This window comes from Sphaeramia orbicularis, chromosome 17 (genome assembly GCF_902148855.1).
Source record: "Sphaeramia orbicularis chromosome 17, fSphaOr1.1, whole genome shotgun sequence".
Classification (NCBI taxonomy): Eukaryota; Metazoa; Chordata; class Actinopteri; order Kurtiformes; family Apogonidae; genus Sphaeramia; species Sphaeramia orbicularis.
The window spans coordinates 14457555-14476579 of NC_043973.1; the positions used below are offsets into that span (position 1 = coordinate 14457555).

The 19025-nt window shown below is 37.3% G+C and overlaps 1 protein-coding gene across 1 annotated transcript in view; it reads right to left on the bottom strand.

Annotated features, from left to right (window-relative positions):
• Positions 1–19025, bottom strand: part of LOC115436878 (myb-like protein X) — a 65972-nt gene that overhangs the window by 27892 nt on the left and 19055 nt on the right. Inside the window, exons 34-54 of the mRNA XM_030159851.1 lie at positions 18945–19013; positions 18760–18831; positions 18596–18667; positions 18314–18370; positions 18054–18122; positions 17897–17968; positions 17099–17167; positions 16932–17000; positions 16764–16832; positions 16601–16672; positions 16381–16443; positions 15272–15334; positions 15125–15184; positions 14497–14568; positions 14337–14399; positions 13583–13645; positions 11708–11782; positions 11546–11585; positions 11366–11417; positions 10744–11158; positions 7548–9188 (exon numbers count right to left, since the gene is read on the bottom strand). Coding sequence (XP_030015711.1) covers positions 7548–9188; positions 10744–11158; positions 11366–11417; positions 11546–11585; positions 11708–11782; positions 13583–13645; positions 14337–14399; positions 14497–14568; positions 15125–15184; positions 15272–15334; positions 16381–16443; positions 16601–16672; positions 16764–16832; positions 16932–17000; positions 17099–17167; positions 17897–17968; positions 18054–18122; positions 18314–18370; positions 18596–18667; positions 18760–18831; positions 18945–19013 — 3297 coding nt within the window. The remainder of the gene's footprint in view (positions 1–7547; positions 9189–10743; positions 11159–11365; positions 11418–11545; positions 11586–11707; positions 11783–13582; positions 13646–14336; positions 14400–14496; positions 14569–15124; positions 15185–15271; positions 15335–16380; positions 16444–16600; positions 16673–16763; positions 16833–16931; positions 17001–17098; positions 17168–17896; positions 17969–18053; positions 18123–18313; positions 18371–18595; positions 18668–18759; positions 18832–18944; positions 19014–19025) is intronic.

A 19025-nucleotide genomic window follows, 5' to 3' on the forward strand; every position in this document is an offset into this window, starting at 1 on the left:
GCATATGTAGCCCCTGAACTAAAATGAGTTTGACAGCCCTGGTCTATACTGTTCACGGTAGTGCGCAATTTGATGTTTCTTATTCATCAATTGCAGCAAAATGCCAGGAAAGGAAAGAGTAAAGAAACTGTGGGAAAGAGACTTGCAGCAGGCAGCCCAGGGTACCAGGTCTCCTCTGTCCTGGATCAAGCCAAATGTCAGTCCTTCTGCACAGTTGTGTCAGTGTGCAGTCCTAGATTGGTTCTATGATACTGGTTTGTTCAGGCTGATAAAGGTTGTCCAGTAAATTAGTGATTGTCATGGTTATGTGACTCAGTTTTGGCTTTGTAGATTTTTACACGGTTGGGTGGTTCATAATCCTCCTCTAGTCATTTTTTTTGCTCCTGGACTCGTAAGTCCTATGCTCATTGTACTTTACAAGTAGAATGTTTTTTGTTTGTTTTTTTTTCTAGTTATTTGGTGTGAAAAGTGTAAGGCCATTGCAGTAGCAGTACATTGTCTTGTAGAATGCTAACATATGTGTAATACTGAATAAACAGTGATGGCAAGTTATTGCGGACCAATGTTTATGAAAACGCTGCAGATCAGGATTGTCGGGCTCGGGAGAGGGGTGCCCTTTTTCGTTGGCTGAGGACCTGCCCCTCTAAATGTCTGTGCACGCCACTGAATATTGTACCTGTTACTCAATGTTGTGTGTATCTGTAGATCCACTGTGATCTGTAAGTTGTGATGCACATGTATAAAAGATAAACTAAGGCAATGTAATATTGTTAAAATTGCAATTATTTTTCTTCAGAACTTTTCTTGTTGTTCATATTTGCTCATGTTATGTTCAAGTGCAGTTAGTAAACCTTTCCAGTAATGAATTTTGCTTTTTTTTCACTCAAAAAACATAGAGAAAACTTTGGATTTGACTTTATTTATCAGTTCTTATCCTATTATTTATATTATTTTACTGGTTCGGACCACTTCAGATCATATTAGGCTACATGTGGCCCCTGAACTAAAATGAGTTTGACACCCCTGTGCTAAACTGTGAAAATGTGCTGGTTTTTTCTACTGTCTTTGAAACCTAGTGCGTTGTGTGGACAAAATGTGAAAAAAAAAAAAAAAAAAGTAAACTGTTTCTGAGGTTGTAGATGTTGCATGAATCATTTAATTGCATTTAATCAGGAGATAAACTGCTCATTAGAACATACTTTTGAAACATCCAACTTTCCGTCAGCTGTTCTGGAATAAATCATTCATTCTTACAGTGATCCGCATGGACTTCTGTGGAACTAAACCAGCTGTGCAGACTAGTGGGTGTGTGGAGATTCACATTTCCTTCTTGTTCATGTTGTATTGCACCAGCATAAGGTGACCTGAATTTGGCAAATTTTGGGAACAGAGCCCAGGAACTTCAAACAGGATCATGTGACGTCGTTTTGTATGACCTTAAAAAAAGCTCTTCAGTCCAAAAACAAAGGCTGCACAAATGGTGGCTGTTAAAGAGGTAGCATGAATTTGAATTGTGAGGCTACATATATTTGCATTAATATGAACCCTTTCATGCATAGTGGACACTACAGTGGACAGCTATTCTACAATGTAATTTAAGCTGAACTTCTGTAACAGTACCTGAATAATATCTGCATGAGTGAATATAAAAGCTAGGAAATAAAATGTTATTAATATTTAACCCATAAAGACCCAGTGGTTTTTTGATGGCAGTTCCCAAATGATTTTTTCTCTCTATTTAACCTTTCTTAACCTTCCTCTTGTGTTAGGGTCAGCACCGACCCTTTTTAGGTTTTAAATGCATAAATGAACCACATAAAATGTATTTATTGCATCAAGGCTTTTTGACTTTGTCAGGAACCTCTATTTCAACAAAAATAATACAAAACATTTTTTTTTCCACTAAATTATGAAATGCTGTGGTTAAAATGATGACCTTTGTGTTGTTAGGGTCAGTTTCGACCCAGTTATAAAAACAAGATTATGAAGCAATAATTAGAGCCAAAACTGAAATCATAAGTGCACTGTCGGCCAACACATTGACAGCCAGCTCCTCTCTCAATCATGTGAGCTTTTGGGATATCTCATTTTGCCTTCTTATCCATTATTCCTGCACAAAAACAAAACAAGCAAAGATGTCCAGTATGGAGCTGGTGACTTGCAGAGTGCACATGGAGGGTATACTGACAAAAAAAAAGGTCCAGAGGCTCACACCAAAAATATTAAAACCAATATTTTCATGAATAAGGAAGCCTAACAAAGTAACCAAGAGATGGGAAACAAACTGGATGATAGATAATTGTTTTTAGTGTATTTTACAGCTGATTTAAGACATGAGTCAAAACTGACCTGTTAACATAAGAGACGGTAACAATAAGCTAGCACAAGAGGAAGGTTAAGTATTTATTACCATTTATTCTTATATTATCTTCTGTATTTAGCGTTTTTCAGTGTAAAGTAGGTATTTTATTATATTTAATCTGTTGATCATGTTGATGTTTATTAAAACTCAGAGTAAATTCAGAGGTTATTAAATCAGAAACAGTGAAAACAGAAAAAAAAAAAGTGACTTTTTCAGCAAATTTATCATTAATCAAGTGTCTCCATCCACTGTCATTGATCAAACTCCATGGGTTTTACTGGTGAATCAATGTTGTAGAACAGGGGTGTCAAACTCATTTTAGTTCAGGGGCCACATGCAGCCCAATCTGATCTCAAATGGGGCAGACCAGTAAAATAATAACAGTATAAAAAGTAAAATTATATTATGATCAGGTTTACATCTACAAAGTTTCCTTAAAAATCTGAATAGCATGAACAACTTGAATTGTCTTAAGAAAAACAAGTGCAATTTTAACAATATTCAGCCTCAGTTTATCATTTACACATGTTACAACCGCACAAATCATTTAGTAACAGGCAGAATATTGGTAAAATTAAATTTACTTTTCTTGAGACATTTCCGTTTGTTCATATTTGTTCAGGTTATTCATATTTTTTTGTAAAAGTATAGTTTGGTAACGTAAACATGTTCATGTAATTTTACTTTTTTACAGCAAAAAAAAAAAAAATGGGGGTTGTCATTATTTATAGGTTATTATGATAATATTTTACTGGTTCTGACCCATTTGAAATCTCATTGGACTGTATGTGTCTGTATGTGGAACCTGCATTAAAATGATTTTGACACCATTGATTGTTAATATCTTCAGTGTAATTTTTGCATTTCACAAATTCATCTCGCGGGCCAGATTGGACCCTTTGGCGGGCCAGATTTGGCCCCCAGGTCGCATGTTTGACACCTGTGTTATAGAAGATGATGGTGTTTCCACGGTAACTACAGAGCCTCTGAACATCCAAATGGGTCATATCGGATGACCATGAAAAGATGAAAAACTGTATTTGACACTAATTATTTACATTTTCATGGTTAAAAAAATGTCCAGCTGAGTGGACATTTTTTTAACTCCATGAAAAATAGGTTCATACAAAAAATTTAATTGCATTGTTTTTTTTCATGCCTAAAGAGGAATAAAATCACTCAAGAAAAAAATATTGGCTAAGGTTCTTATAATTCATGCATCAAAGGGTTAAATGAAAAACGTAACCAAGACTACTGATGAATCAGACCAAAAAAAAATTAACATTTGGATTTGTGTATTATAAAATTATTTGTCCCAGATCGTCAGAATAAATGTAATATATACTTTTGAGTATTAAAGCATTATTTTATCACATTATGGTTAAGAAATAAATCAATTTTGATTAAAATTTCTAGTTGGAATTAAGACATCAAAACAATATTATATTTACGTAATTTCAATAATTTATTTGTTCAATAAGAAATCCCCACCATAGAAAAGACCTACAACAAAATATATAAAGTCAAATTATAAAACACAAGGCAACAGTGACATAACATTGCACAATATTAAACAAAGAGTAAGAAGAAGGTCATATTTGGTTAAAGTGCACAGAGTGATGAGTGTTTGTAACAGGTTATGATGAGTGGCATGAGTTCATTATGAAACTGGCTATTATTTTGCAACCATTTAGCAAAATGTTGTGCTTGTAAAACACCATAAAACTGAATAAGCACAACAACTGCATGATATAAATTACGACGCGATAGTTTTTTCCTGTGAAGGTTCACACTCAGGCAACACTTAACTGTGTAGTAAAATAAAACAAAACACACAGACACACAAAGATAATTGTAGTCTAAAACCATGTCTAAACAGTCCTGATAAGCGTCCAGTATTCCCACAAAGCAAACGTGATGATTTAAAACTAAAATTAAACCCCACAGCAGCAAAAAGACATGTTCAGACACGATAAGTAAAAAACAGTGTAACCTTCAACATTTCATGACCTGAACAGTAATAAACAAGGTTACAGACTTAACAAGTGTTTCAATACGCACAGTATCTAAAGGTTTTACAAAAGAGTTATGTTTATTACAGTGTCGTAAGGCAGTCCGTGAACAACAGGACGCAAAGGACCAAGGCTTTGTGTTACAGCAGAGGTGTCAAACATGCGGCCCGGGGGCCAAATCCGGCCCACCAAAGGGTCCAGTCTGGCCCATGGGATGAATTTGTGAAATGCAAAAATTACACTGAAGATATTAATCATTTTAGTTTAGGTTCCACATACAGACCAATTCAATATCAAGTGGTTTGGATCAATAAAATACTACCATAATAATCTATAAATACTCATAACTCTAAATTTTTCTCTTTGTAAATGTAAGCATTTTCATGTCGTGCTACTGTATTTACACTAAAACAAACTATCATTTCACAAAAATGCAAATAATCTGAATAAATATGAACATTTTGAAACATCTGAAGTGCAAGTTTACCAATATTCTGCATATTATTAAATGTTTTGTGTATTTGCAGATCCACTGTGATCTATAAGTTGTAATTATACATGTGTAAATGATAAACTGAGACATAATACTGTTAAAATTGCACTTAGTTTTCTTAAGAAATGTCAGTTTGTTCATGTTATTCACATTGTTTTAAAGGATAGTTGGTGGATGTAAACATGTTCATTTTCAATTCAATTTTGCTTTTTTTTTTTTTTTTGCTCTAAAACATAGAGGAACGTTTGGAGTAGACATTATTTACATATTATTTTGTTATTAATTTACTGGTCCGGCCCACTTCAGATCAAATTTGGCTTAGTGTGGCCCCTGAGCTAAAATGAGTTTGACACCCCTGTGTTACAGCGTTGGCTTTAGTGGTTAAACAGATGGCAGCTTTTAAATGTTGGCTGTGATGAGTCTTTGGCGCCTCCTAGTGGAAATACGAAAAAATACAACCTGCTCCAACTCACCCAACAAATAAAGCCAACTGAGTATCAGGATAATTAGTGTAAGTGAAGGCAGCACATCAACACAATACACCATCAGACTCAATAAAGTACACAACTGATGATTCAGGGACTTCATCCATTTTTTAATCAAATCAAACCCTGACTGTCACGATTTAAGGACTGACTTGGATTTTACCGACTTAAGCCTTGGTCCTGTTTGGAAATTAACCCATAAAGACCCAGTGCTACTTTTGTAGTAATTCCCAATTTTTTTTTTTTTTTCTATATTTAGCCTTTTTTGTGTGATTTATCACCATTTATTGTCACATTATCCTGTGTATTTCATGTTTGTTCCAGTGAAAATCAGGTCTTTTCCTATATTTAGTTCACTGATCATGTAGATCAGGGGTGTCAAACTCATTTTAGTTCAGGGGCCACATTCAGCCCAATTCGATTTCAAGCGGGCCAAACCATTAACATACTAGCTTAAAAACCTATAAATAATGACAACTCCAAGTTTTTATCTGCGTCTTAGTGCAATAAAAAACATTAAATTATGAAAATATTTACATTTACAAACTATCATTTCACGAAAAAGATGCAAATAACCAGAAAAAATTAAATTTCTTAAAAAAAAAAAAAAAAAGCACAATTTTAACAATAATATGCCTCAACTTATCACTTGTACATGTCGATTACACACAGTGTTACACCAACTTTTGGTAAGAGGCATAATATTGAAATTTGGAAGTTTGGAATGTGGAACTAAAATAAGAATAATGTCTACAATATTATGTCTCAACTTATGAACACAACTTACAAATCGGATCTACAAATCCACAAAACGTTTAGTAACACACAGAATATTGTTAAAATTGTACTTTATTTTCATGTTGTTCACATTTTATTATAAGGGTTATTAGACTGTTATTTTACTTTAGATCACATTGGGCTAAAACGAGTTCAACACCCTTAACTGTTAATATCTTCAGTGTAATTTTAGCGCTCCATGAAATCATGCTGCGGCCCGGATTGGAACCTTCGGAGGGCTGGTTTTGGCCCCTGGGCCGCATGTTTGACACCTGTGATGTAGATGTTCATAAAAGCTCAGTTTAAACTTGAGGGTTATAATATTAGAAACAGAGACAACTGAAAAAAAGTGACTTTTTCAGCAAAAATATCAATAACTGAACATAAACCCAGTGTCTCCATCCACTCATTGATCCAATTCCATGGGTCTTACTGGTGAATCGAAATTGTAAAAGATGATGTTGTTTCCACGGTAACTACGGAGCCTCTGAACGTCCAAATGGGTCATACAGGGGTTGGACAAAATAATGGAAACACCTTCACCTCAAGATGATAATGCCCCAATCCATACAGCTAGAATTGTTAAAGAATGGCATGAGGAACATTCTAATGAAGTTGAGCATCTCGTATGGCCGGCACAGTCCCCAGACCTCAACATTATTGAGCATTTATGGTCAGTTTTAGAGATTCAAGTAAGACGTCGATTTCCACCGCCATCGTCTCTAAAAGAGTTGGAGGGTATTCTAACTGAAGAATGGCTTAAAATTCCTTTGGAAACAATTCACAAGTTGTATGAATCAACACCTCGGAGAATTGAGGCTGTAATTGCCGCAAAAGGCGGACCTACACCATATTAAATTATATTTTGTTGATTTTTTAAGGTGTTTCCATTATTTTGTCCAACCCCTGTATCTGATGACCATGAAAAGACGACAAACTGCATTTTACATCGATTATTTAAATGTGTTGATCGGATTAGTGGATCAACAGGTATTAAACAATCATTAGATGGTTTTGGTGGACAGTGGGCATTTATGGGTTAAAAGATCCTTGTGATCAGAACAGAGCCGAAGTATAAAGTATGATAAAAACATCCCCGCTCCTTTCGGGTTCTAGTTCAGACTTAAGACCCGCCGAGGTTCTTTAGTCCACGTCGTAGTAAAACAGACCAGAACAGACTAAATATACAGTCCATCCTCCAGCAGAGCGTTGGAACGTGGGCGGGACCCTCGGCGTGAGTGTCCATGCCCTCTGTCTCGGTCACTCTCTCTCCTCTCTCTGTGACTCCTCCTACTCTCCCCCTCCTCCTCCTCCTCCTTTACCCTACTCCCTCTCTCCTCGTGTCCTCTCCTGGAGTGACTCCTCCGACTCTCCCCCTCCTCCCTTCTCTTCCCCCTCTCCTCCTCCTCCTCCTTTACCCTACTCCCTCTCTCCTCGTGTCCTCTCCTGGAGTGACTCCTCCGACTCTCCCCCTCCTCCCTTCTCTTCCCCCTCTCCTCCTCCTCCTCCTTTACCCTACTCCCTCTCTCCTCGTGTCCTCTCCTGGAGTGACTCCTCTTTGCGTCCGCCTCCTCCCTGCTGCTCCTCCTCTCCCTGTCTGAATGCTCCCTCCTTGTTGGCGCCTCGTGGCTTCGGTGCGACCCTTTGGACCTCTCCGTCTCTCTCTTCGGTTCTCTTCCTTCCTCTCTCCCTCTTCTCTCCTCTTTACTTTTCGTCATCTCTGCTCTCCAGTCCTTCACTCCCCTCTCCTCCTCTGCTCTTGGTTCATGTTTGCTCCATCTTTGACTCCTGTCACTTGCTTTTTCTTTGTCGCTCCTGCTGCTGCTGTCCCTCCTCGTACTCCCCACTTCTGCCTCTTTCTTCTCTGGTTTCAACTCGTGCTTTCCTCTCGTCCCTCTTTCATCCTCCCTGCTGCTCTTGCTCGTCTCTCTCTCACTCTTCACCTTTTCTGAACTGACCGTTTTAGTCCACTCCACATACTTTGAGTCAGCTGAATGACTTTTACTTTCCAGCTGTTCTTTTCCGCTTTTATTGCCCTCTTCCTTCTTGTCACCTGTCTTTCTGTTTGGAACATTGCCTTGCTCATATTTTTCCTTCCCAGCTGTAATCTGGTTCTCCATTTCTTTATCTTTTTTAGTTCCTTTATGAGACCGTTCTTTTAAAACCTCTTCTTTGGCTGCTTTGCCCGTTAAAATGTTTTGCTGCTTTTCTTCATCTGAAAGCTTCTCTGACTTAGATTCAGCCTTACCCTCTTTTTCACTTTCCTCCTTTCGGCTGTCATTTCCCCCCTCTTTCTTCACATCATTCCCTCCCGTCTCCCCCTCTTTCTCCTCCTCTTTATCAGTCTTTTCCTCTGACTCTGCTTTGTCTTCCAAACTCTTCTCTGTATCCTTCATATTTGCCTCTTCTGCCTCTTCATTCTTCTTCTCTTCCTCCTTGACCCTCTTCCTTTCCTCTTCAGCTTTCTTCTTCTCCTCCTCCTCGATCCTCTTCCTTTCCTCTTCAGCTTTCTTCCTCTCCTCTTCAACCTTCCTGTCCAGTTTCTCCTCCATTAGATCCAGTTCTTGTTCCAGTTCAGCCAGCTTCACTGGGTCTGACTCCAAATCATCATCAACCTCCACCTCTACTTCCTCGATCTCCTCGTACTCCTCCACTTCGATGCCGTCCATGGTTTTCTGCAGTTGTGTCTTTACCTTGTTCAACTCCAAAAGGCCGTCTTGAAGGTCTCTACATACCTCCCTGATTTTGGTGGCAAACTTGGTTTTGGCGCCCTTGCGTAGCTCGTGGGAGTCCTTAGCCAAGAAAAAAACATCCAGGGCCAGGAAGAGGGCCGACATGACTCCAGTGGTGACGCTGATGGCCTGTGCTGCTTTGGCTGCACCTCCTGCGGCACCCAACACCTGCACAGTGCTGATGAGCTTATCGGTGTTGACCATGAGAGCTTTCCCAGCTCGGCCTCCTTCCTTCATCACATGCTTGATGTTGTGGTTCAGAGCCTTTCTGGCGGCGCTCTGTGAGTATTTGTCAAAGTCCAATTCCTGCAGGGTGTCCATACCTTCCTACAAAGATCAAAATAAAACCTGTTGTTAAAACATATTAAAATATCTTAATCAAATGTAATGGTGAAGTTGAAACGTAACTCAACTCACACAAAGGATCATCTGAATACATGCATTTATAAATTTCCTAGCTTTAGTGTTAAAACCTAACAGTACTAAAACACTCTACTACAGTAGTATCAAACAAGTGAAAAATATACCCCCATCTGGTCACACAACACTTTGCCCCTCCTGTTAACTGATACCCTGCCTACCCAGGGATTCATTTGGAGTCTTAACTTTCAATCTTTTTAAAAACTTTGCAAAAATGTATTAAAAAAAAAAAAAAAAAAGAGTTGATCTCAATGATTTAGAAGAACTCAAGTGTACTAAGAGCGATAAATGTAAAGAAGACTATCTAGAAAATGGTTGAAAAGAGACATACCCACTATAATGACTGGACTGATGTAGTGTACAATATGTATGCCATGGAGAGAATCACATTTAATTTAAGATGTAAAACTGATATTTTTACTGAAAATTGGTCAAAGTGGCTCACTTATATTGTAACTGTGAGATTGGACTTTGTATAATTTCAAATGACCCTCAAACTTTACTGTGAAGGAAAAAAAAAACAATATGGGTATGCGAGTATATTGATGCATGTGTGTGATGTATGTATATGTGGACTAGATGCTGCTCTATAGTTGGACTCTCCCCCCTGTTGTTGTCTGTTTTGTATTGTTTTGTTAGTGTAAGTATTTGTGTTATGGTTTTCTCAAAAACAAAATAAAAATTAAAAAAAAAAAAAAAAGGCAAAAACAGAGAAAAGCACATGTAAAGAACATATGTGAAATTTGAAAAGAATCGGGTGAATAGTGTCCAAGAAATCGTTTGGACAAATTGTCTAAGTTGATATTGTCAAAACTTCATTAAAAAAAAAAAAAAAAAATCAAAAATTTTTAATTCAGCCATGAAACTGTGCACTGCACCTCTTGTAGTGTCAGAGAAATTGGATGGACAAAAATCTCAGACAGACAGACTGAACTGCTGGAATATTTACCATACCATAATAATAAAATATGCTCTTTGTCATTAAATTCCTCTCCATTTACCTGTGAACAGTGCAAAAACAAGTGTTGGTTTAGCATCTTAAGCTAACTGAACTCCACTATAACTCATAACGTTACACAGTAAATAAGTCAAATTAGACTATGGACTGATTTATATTTCAGTCTCTCAAAAAAACAAAAATGCAGTAAGCAAACATTTTTACCCAGCTCCTGTAAAATGTGCACATCCAACTGTTTATTTGATGTTTTATATTATTTGAATGAAGATGCAGGCTCACACAGCATGTCTGATAAGGGACTTTTCCCATTTTATGATACTGCATATAACATTTTTCATCAGTTAAGTGAAAAAATAAATGATCTATCAGGCACAGTGTAGATGGTATTTTCTGGAGTCTTCATTATATTTTCATAAATTTTTATTTTTTGTTTTTTAGTGTTTCTGTGCATCTAAATGGTGCTAAAACCTGAGTAGCTTTAATTACAATGAAAGATCTACGCACCTGAACAAACTCTAAACACTCCCGGATGTCTTTGATCTCTTCTTGGTAGCCTTGGATCATCTTCTCCACCTTCTTACGGTCCATGTTGGAGTGAACGGTATCTGTAATGTTAGCCGTCGCCGAGGTGATGCTCCCCGCTGTCGCCACACCGATACCCACTGCTGTGACAATAATAGAGGCGCCAAAAGTAAAAGGTGCCAGAATGAGCCCCGTGATAGTGGCCACACTGCCGCAAACACTGGCCACCCCTCCACCCACGGCAGCAGTTACTGTTTTTTTGTGGAATTGATCTGCGGCATCGGCCAGAGCCAAAAGCTCCAGGATTCGCTGCTGTAAGGACGCCCCCCGCTGGTTAAAAAGACGCACAAACAGACGAGCTGCCATGTAGATACGGTCAGCTGCCTGTTCCATCGCCCTGGAAAGACACATTGGAATTTTAACCACTTTAATCCCATATTACTGATTTATATACAATTTCTTTCTTATTAAAGGCAATGAAACAAAACCACACAAGACTACATAACATATTTGCATTTCACATTTGAAATAGAGGATGAAAAAATTTAACTTAAATATTCATTGCCATAAAAAAAAATGTTAATGTAAATGTTAATCTGCTTACTCTTCCTCATCCTCCTCCTGGAAATTGGAAGACTCATTCCATTCAGCCCACCCTGGAAATTTGCAAGAAAAAGAAATTCACTCATTTCTTTTTTTTTTTTTTTACATTTTGAAGGAAAGAACAAAAACATACACAAAACAGGGAAGTGCTTTCTGGAAAAATGAATTGAAACACACTCACCTTCTACTGTATTCCACCAGTCCAACAAACCATCGTTCTCCTGAAAAAGGATTAAAAAAATGTAAAAATATAGTTGTAGACGTTATACACAGAATCGCCTGTGTGTGACTGTCCATGTATTTGCACTACTGATATGCAACTTGTCTAAAAAACTACACAAACCTCCTCAGAATCCAGTGGGTTTCCTTCAGTAGGATACGCTGCCATCTCCACATTCTGCATCTCTACAGTACCCTCCTGTAAAACACATGAAAAGTATTGATCAAAACTAATTTGAATGTTTCAAGGTTTAAATAAAGTCTGTATAGAGGGTGTGCACATATGTCACTTCCTCCCTGGGCCACGCCCCTCTAAGTCAGACTGAGTGGCAAAAACCAACCAGGCTCAAGACCGGGAAAATGTGAAATATGAAATTAAATTAAGGACAATTGGACTGGACATGGATCTGTACGAGCTACCAAAGAAGAAGTGGTCCACAAACATTGACATGTGGCCCGAAATCACGTTTCCTGACATCCAGGGTGTAGAGGATCATCGCTACTTTTACCTGAAACAAATGTACGTGGTTTCATCATTACTAACAACCAGGGTCCAAAACTAGGCAGAGAACCAACTGATCCAAAGTCCATTTATAGCAGACCATGTACTGACCCCAGTGAATATATGGATGATCTACTGGTACTGAGGAGATTTACGTCTAGTTCATATCAAACACTTTATACAACACAGATACTACTGCTGTGGACCAGCAGGGTACAACTTTATTCTTGTAAATTATGATATTTTTCCCACCTGCTTTTAAATTGCGACATTATTCTCGTAATATTATGGCTTTATTGTCAAAATATGACGACTTTAATCTCATAAACTAATGACATTTTTGTTAAATTATGAGTTTTTTTATAACTACAACTTTATTCTCATTACATTGTGATTCCTTTTTGTATTCGACTTTATTATCATAAAATTGCGGGTTTTATATCGATAATTTATGACTTTATACTTGTAGTGACAAGCGTCTCTATTTTCTTATGTGGCCCTAATACACCATCGTAGCTTTATGCTCAAGTACCCCCGTATTTGAAACACTAGGTTAGCCTCAATTTCAATATCAATATCAATATCAACCTTTATTTATAAAGCGCTTTTCATGCACAGATGCAACACAAAGTGCTTTACAGAATTAAAAACAATTACACAATAAAAACAGAATAACAATTACAAAGAAAACCCCTCCCTCCCACCCTCCATACTAGACATGCACACACACACACACACACACACACACACACACACGCCCACACACTTACACACGCACACACATGCACACGCACACAACAGGGAGACATGGCATGGCAATTTAAGTTAGTTTACAAATCATCTAGGAGCACAAGGTTCACAATCACAAAATGAAGACAAAAACCATGAAAGCTCTGATCATGAAACCAAGAACTTTACTAAGAAGTAATGTTAGCCAAAACAATACGGAATTTAAGGTATGATTTTACCAAAAAAATACAGCATAAATTGTTACCTGACATGAAACAGGATCCACAAATCTAGGTTTGGTTTCCTGGATTTGTGGATCCATCTACTTCTCTTTTCTTTGTCTTTCGGTGTCTGTAAAATGATAGCTCTGACTGCTTTTCAAACCTGTTCATACAATCAATCGTACAACAGCTCTTCCCCATTTTTTTATTAAATATTGTTCTAAAATTTAGATGTTATGGAAACCAACGCTGCCACTCATCTCCCTCTTTCTGGCACTCAGTGGGCGTAACCGCAATGACTTCCGCTAGCGGTGACGTCATGTGCAGACCCTCTATAGTTTGACATCATATTCATCATAGCCACAACCACGTCACTGATCACTGGTCGTCATCATGTTGCTGTTTTACTTTGTCTTCAGTCATTTTAGCTTAAGGTTATATTAAAGAAAAGCTTCCGTTAGCCTTTTAAATGTAGGTATTAGAGTCGGTAATTAATGGTTTAGTAATAGAGACATGTTGTTGAAATGTTGCGTACAAACCCACAAACCTGCACTGGGATCACCTCCTGCAGCTCCACACTCTCCTCAATTTTAGGCATCTTTTCTGCACTCTGTGAAGAGGTGAAGAAAAATAATTATCATTGACCTACTTTCAACACACAAAGGTTTTGATAGTAAAACACAGGTATAACAAGGCTTACGCTGTTGGAGGTCAACAGTAAGGGTATATCTCCGAAATCCCCCCAATCCTCCGCTATGTTTAATCTATCCACGATAATTGTTAGATAATCGATATGAACTCAGTTTGCGCTACATCAACCTGATAGTGGCAGAATAAGGGTCAGAGAACCAATTTTTCCCCACAAAACTTCAGCTAGTGAATGAAAATGACAACATATGAACTCTGGATGGTAGACACAAAATGAAAATTTGTAAGACCATCAATATGAACCAAATTTTTTCTCAATCGGCCTATTATTGGTTGATCTATGTCCAAAAACTGATATTGAACTAAAGCACCTCCATTTGGATGACTTATACTCATATGATTACTGTATACTCATAGAGAAGCTGAAATCTATAGGGCTCTTCCACTAGGGGTCCCCTATGTTGGTTATGAAGGGAGAAAAAATTCAACCAAATCTGTCCCAGTTATTGCGTTCACATGAAGGATATCCTGCGGTGGTGGATCCTGGCAGCGGTGTTCAGGGTAAAACCATTATATCACCGAAACTCAATTTTGGTGATATAATAATGAGCAAAACAAATACGCAAGTAGTAAAGAAAAAATCTGAGTCGTACCTGTGATGTGAGGTTAAGTTTTGGTATTCTGGGAAGAGTTTTTTTAACTCTGAATGACACGACCTGAGGAAAACAAAGAACAAACACAGGTTTACTTGTTCAAAATGATCATGATTGCTACAGCATGTAATACCATTCCCTTAAGTAACTGAAAACTCACTCGTCTTTTCTTTTTGATGGTCCTCCTGCGTCTCAGCCCACCTCCCGTTAATGGCTCCATGTCCTCACTGTCCTGTCAAAACACCCAAACTCACAGGTTAAATACTATTTCACGCTGCAATAGTCACACTTTCATGTCTTTAGTACGCCATAAAAAACATGTACAATGACATCAAACATAGTACATAAAATGCAGTATGATAGAAACATTTTGCAGTATGTAAACTAGCATGCTTTTCAGGCTATTCCTATACACCAGGGTCAATGTCCAAGGAGCAATATTATGACAAAGTACTACATTCCAATTCCGTGCATATTACATACTGTAACATGCACTTTGCAAGGGCAGATGAAACACAAATAAAGGTAAAGCATGTGACTTGGTTAACCGATGTGGCACTTTCTCATCACATACACATTAGAGAATATTGTTTTTGTGACCAGAATTAAGTAAAACATCCACTCTACCTGTATTTTTTAAAAGTTTTTATTAATTTAATCTTATATGTTTGGCTTACCATTTCTAAATGAGCAATGTGAGTAATGCATTTTCCTTGGGTTTTAGTCAAATCAGAAGTCACAATCACATCCAGACTATTATTTCTATTCCATCTACTGTTGCATCATACCTGTTTTTCAACTGGTTTAGGTGTCCGCCGAAACATGCCAGAGAAACCTGTTTTTTTCTCCTGTTACACAAAAACAAGTATATTATAAATAAGCTACAAAATGTTAAAATATGCCCATAGAATTAAACTAAATAAATCAGTCCTAACCTTTGTAGTGTCAGAAAGATTTTCATTACTGGCTGACAGCTCTTCTCCCCCTGAAAGATCCTCCTTCAGAAAATAAATGGAATACATTCATCAGCTTAGGGTTAAACAAACACTTTATGGATAAATAATGTGAATTTTAGTTAATAAGTATTGAAAATGAAGTGTAAAGGCAAACTTGGGTGCAAAATAAACACAAATCCTAAACAGAAAACCAGTGAAGAATGATGCTAGAGTTTTCCAAACCACACTGAGGTGAGTCTAAGGATACGTTCAGATAGCAGGTCTTAATGCACGATTCGGATTTTTTTGTAAAATTCAACTTTTTTGTGTACTCGTTCATATTACAAATTAAATGCGACTTCTATCAGCTCTCAGTATGAACTGAATGTGACCCTGAAGTTACCCGCATGTGTAAAAGTCCTGTCGTAATACGTGAATACGCAGCATGCACTGTGTTTACAGAAGTAAATATGGAGGTATCTCGTATCGGCATGTGTGTGGCACTGATAAAGTTTCTCTACAACCGAAGTAAGCACCATTACAGTCAAATAATTTTAAGTAGAAGATTAAAAAAGAGGACAGCCAGTTTTTTTTTGCTATGGCCTTTTGTGGTGCAATGGCTGCTACGTCTGTACAACGGAGTATTTGGATGTGGAGTCAGAGTAAGGAGTGGTGGGATAGTGATGTTAGCGGCTTCACTGACACAGACTTCATTCATACTTTTTGAATGACAAGAACATTTAAATATATCTGTGACTGCCTCTCCATAACACTCTCACGACAAGACACTCATCTCCGGCGACCTATATCTGTTCGCAAGTGTGTTACAGTCAGGCTGTATTGGCATTTAAATGATGTAAAGGTCGGATAAATGCAACCTGGCCGTTCAGACTGATGTCGCATTGCAAAATATCTGATATGTATCGGATTTAGGACCACATATGAAAGTGGCCTGGGTCGAATTTGAAAAAATCATATTTGTGCCATTCAAACTGTCTTTAACAGGTCAGATACAGGTCAAATAGCGGCAAAAAATTGGATTTGGGCCACATTTGGCTGCAGTTTGAACGTAGCCTTAGTTGGATGTAGTCTTTTCAGGCAGCCCTCACCTTGCCAATGTCTGGAATGCTGTCGCAGCTGCCATACAGTTCCTTTGTGTCACTAAGAGGATCCTGAAATATGGAAAAAAACCATTATCATCAGGCACTTAGTTATAATTTTGCAGCTGTGACCATTTTGAATAGCAGATTACTTAGTACCCCCATTTGATTAGAAACAGGAGCTCTTCATTTCTAAATATCTTAAAAACACAAACATTAGTTTGGTCACCTTTGTTGTGACAGACCGTGGGGCAGGTTTAGGAGACTTCCTGAAGATCCCTGCCAATCCTCCTGCCTTCTCCTAAAATATTTTAACATTCGTATATTAAGAGAATAATATAAAAACAGAAGAAAAATGACCTGAAATAGAGATCTTTTAATACATTTTGTACCTTTGACGTTGTAACTGAAAGGTTTTCAGCACTGGAAGACAACATTTTATTTTCATCTGCATTGGAGTCCTGAACACACACACACACACACACACACAAAGAAACAAATCAGAATTCCATTTGGTTGAAAAATTAAATACTTTGGAGTCTTTGTGTCATTTACTGCACCTGATCAGCAGGTTTCCCTTCAGAAGATTTATTGGTTTTCTTAAACATGCCACTGAAAATATTCTTCTCCTGAAAAAATAAATAAATAAACAAGTCACAAATACAACCTTAATGGTATGATTTACATTGTAGAATTAATAACCAGTTCATGTGACCGTGACACTGACCTCACTGTCAAGCAAGTTCTCAGTGCTGGCTGATCTTTTAAATATTCCAGCCAGGCCGCCTTTCCTCTCCTAAAGCAAACACTCCAGTTATTCCTTTCCTTTTTGTTGGATTTTTCATAAACTAATACACCCACATCCAGAACATTTAATAAAATGTGTTCAGCTTCTTGCAGATGGAAAAATGTGTATTTTTCATTTAATGCGGTTAAATGTTGTAAAGGTTCAATATGTGTGTTAAAGTCTAAAGAAGGCTAAAATCCAATCATCTGATTATTGATAATGCAGGCATTAGAGAAAGATGAGTCACTGTGTGAAAGATTCAGCCTGAAAATGTGGTATGAATCATCAGGGTACCCCCTTAAATATAATTTCTGACTTCATTATAAAGTTAAAATGAGTTTCATAAAGTTCAATAACTTTAGTCTATTTTGGGGGAATGAATGAATGAATGAATGAATGAGTCATACTATAACATGACTCCATGATGCACATTATTTGTTTAGTATTTTGTTGTGGCCTGTTGTAATGAACAAATGTGAAGTCCACTGCACCATGGGAAAGAAAATGATCAAATTAAGAATTTTGGTGATGCTTCAATGTGAACAAAAAGCAACAATTTCTGATGCAATATTGAGAATATTTCCTTGCACTGACGAGCTCTTAACCGGCGAAAAATGTGTTAACTTGTTGAAACACTGTTATCGTCTTTTTCTCATAAATAACTCTTTGAAAATGACTGAAAGCAGATGGAATCATCGCAAACACAGAGAAAAAAATGAAGCAACAGTTTTAAATTACCTTTGGGGCTGTGGCTTCAAAAATATTCTCATTGCTTCCAGAAAACAGACTTTCATTATTTTCCTCCAGCTCCTGAATTCAAAGCAGAAAATAGTAAATCAATCTCTATTTTAACCTTAAACACAGATTTAAACAACACTGGAGTCTGTTACAGTACCTGATCTTGTGCAGCATCCCCTGCTGATTTATGAGGCTTCTTAAAAAGGTTGCTGAAAATATTTTTCTCCTAAAAATGATGAGATATCAATGAATGATCCCTTTGAAGACAACTTATCTGCAAGAGTTTGCTTCATATTTCTAACTTTAGTACAGTGACAAATACTTTCTAGGTGCACCCAGAGGCAGCATTTTAAATATTTACAAATGAATGATCATTTTGTCGAAAAGTCACTTTTTGAGTTTTGAGTTAATTCTGACCTGTTTGTTCTCAGATAAATTCTCTCTGCTAGTTGATTGCTCCTTCTCAAAATCATCCTGTAAAAATGATCAGAGGACTTAAAGGCAGAAATAACATACAAACATCACCAGTTGTCTTGATTATTTCAGGATTTTTAGGGCTATCAGTGACATGAAATGCTTTCACATGATGAATAAATTCCAGAATGTTAAGTAATTCAACAACAAAAGTCAAATGTAACAGTTATATGTGATCATAATAACTGTGAAACAATTCCTTTAGTTTTACATCAACACTTTTACCTCCTCAGTTTCAGCAGCTTCTGCAGGTTTAGGAGACTTCTTAAAGATCCCTGCCAGTCCTCCTGTCTTCTCCTAAAGCATTTCAATATACACAGATTTATAATCAATAATGTCAAGAAGAAAAGAAAAAAAAAAATACCTGAGACTTTAGACACAATCTGTACCTTTGAGGTGGCTGTTTCTGAAAGATTCTCAGAACTGGACAAAAACACTTTATCTTCACTTGTATTTGAGTCCTGAACACACACACAAAAGGAAATAAACGTATCAGAATCTGTACCAAAACAAAATCCTCTCTGACCGCAGAGAAACATGTAATATAGTGGAAACTTTCTGTCAGTTACTGAACCTCCTCTGCAGGTTTCCCTTCAGACATTTTATTAGTTTTCTTAAACATGCCGCTGAAAATATTCTTGTCCTGCAAAGAACA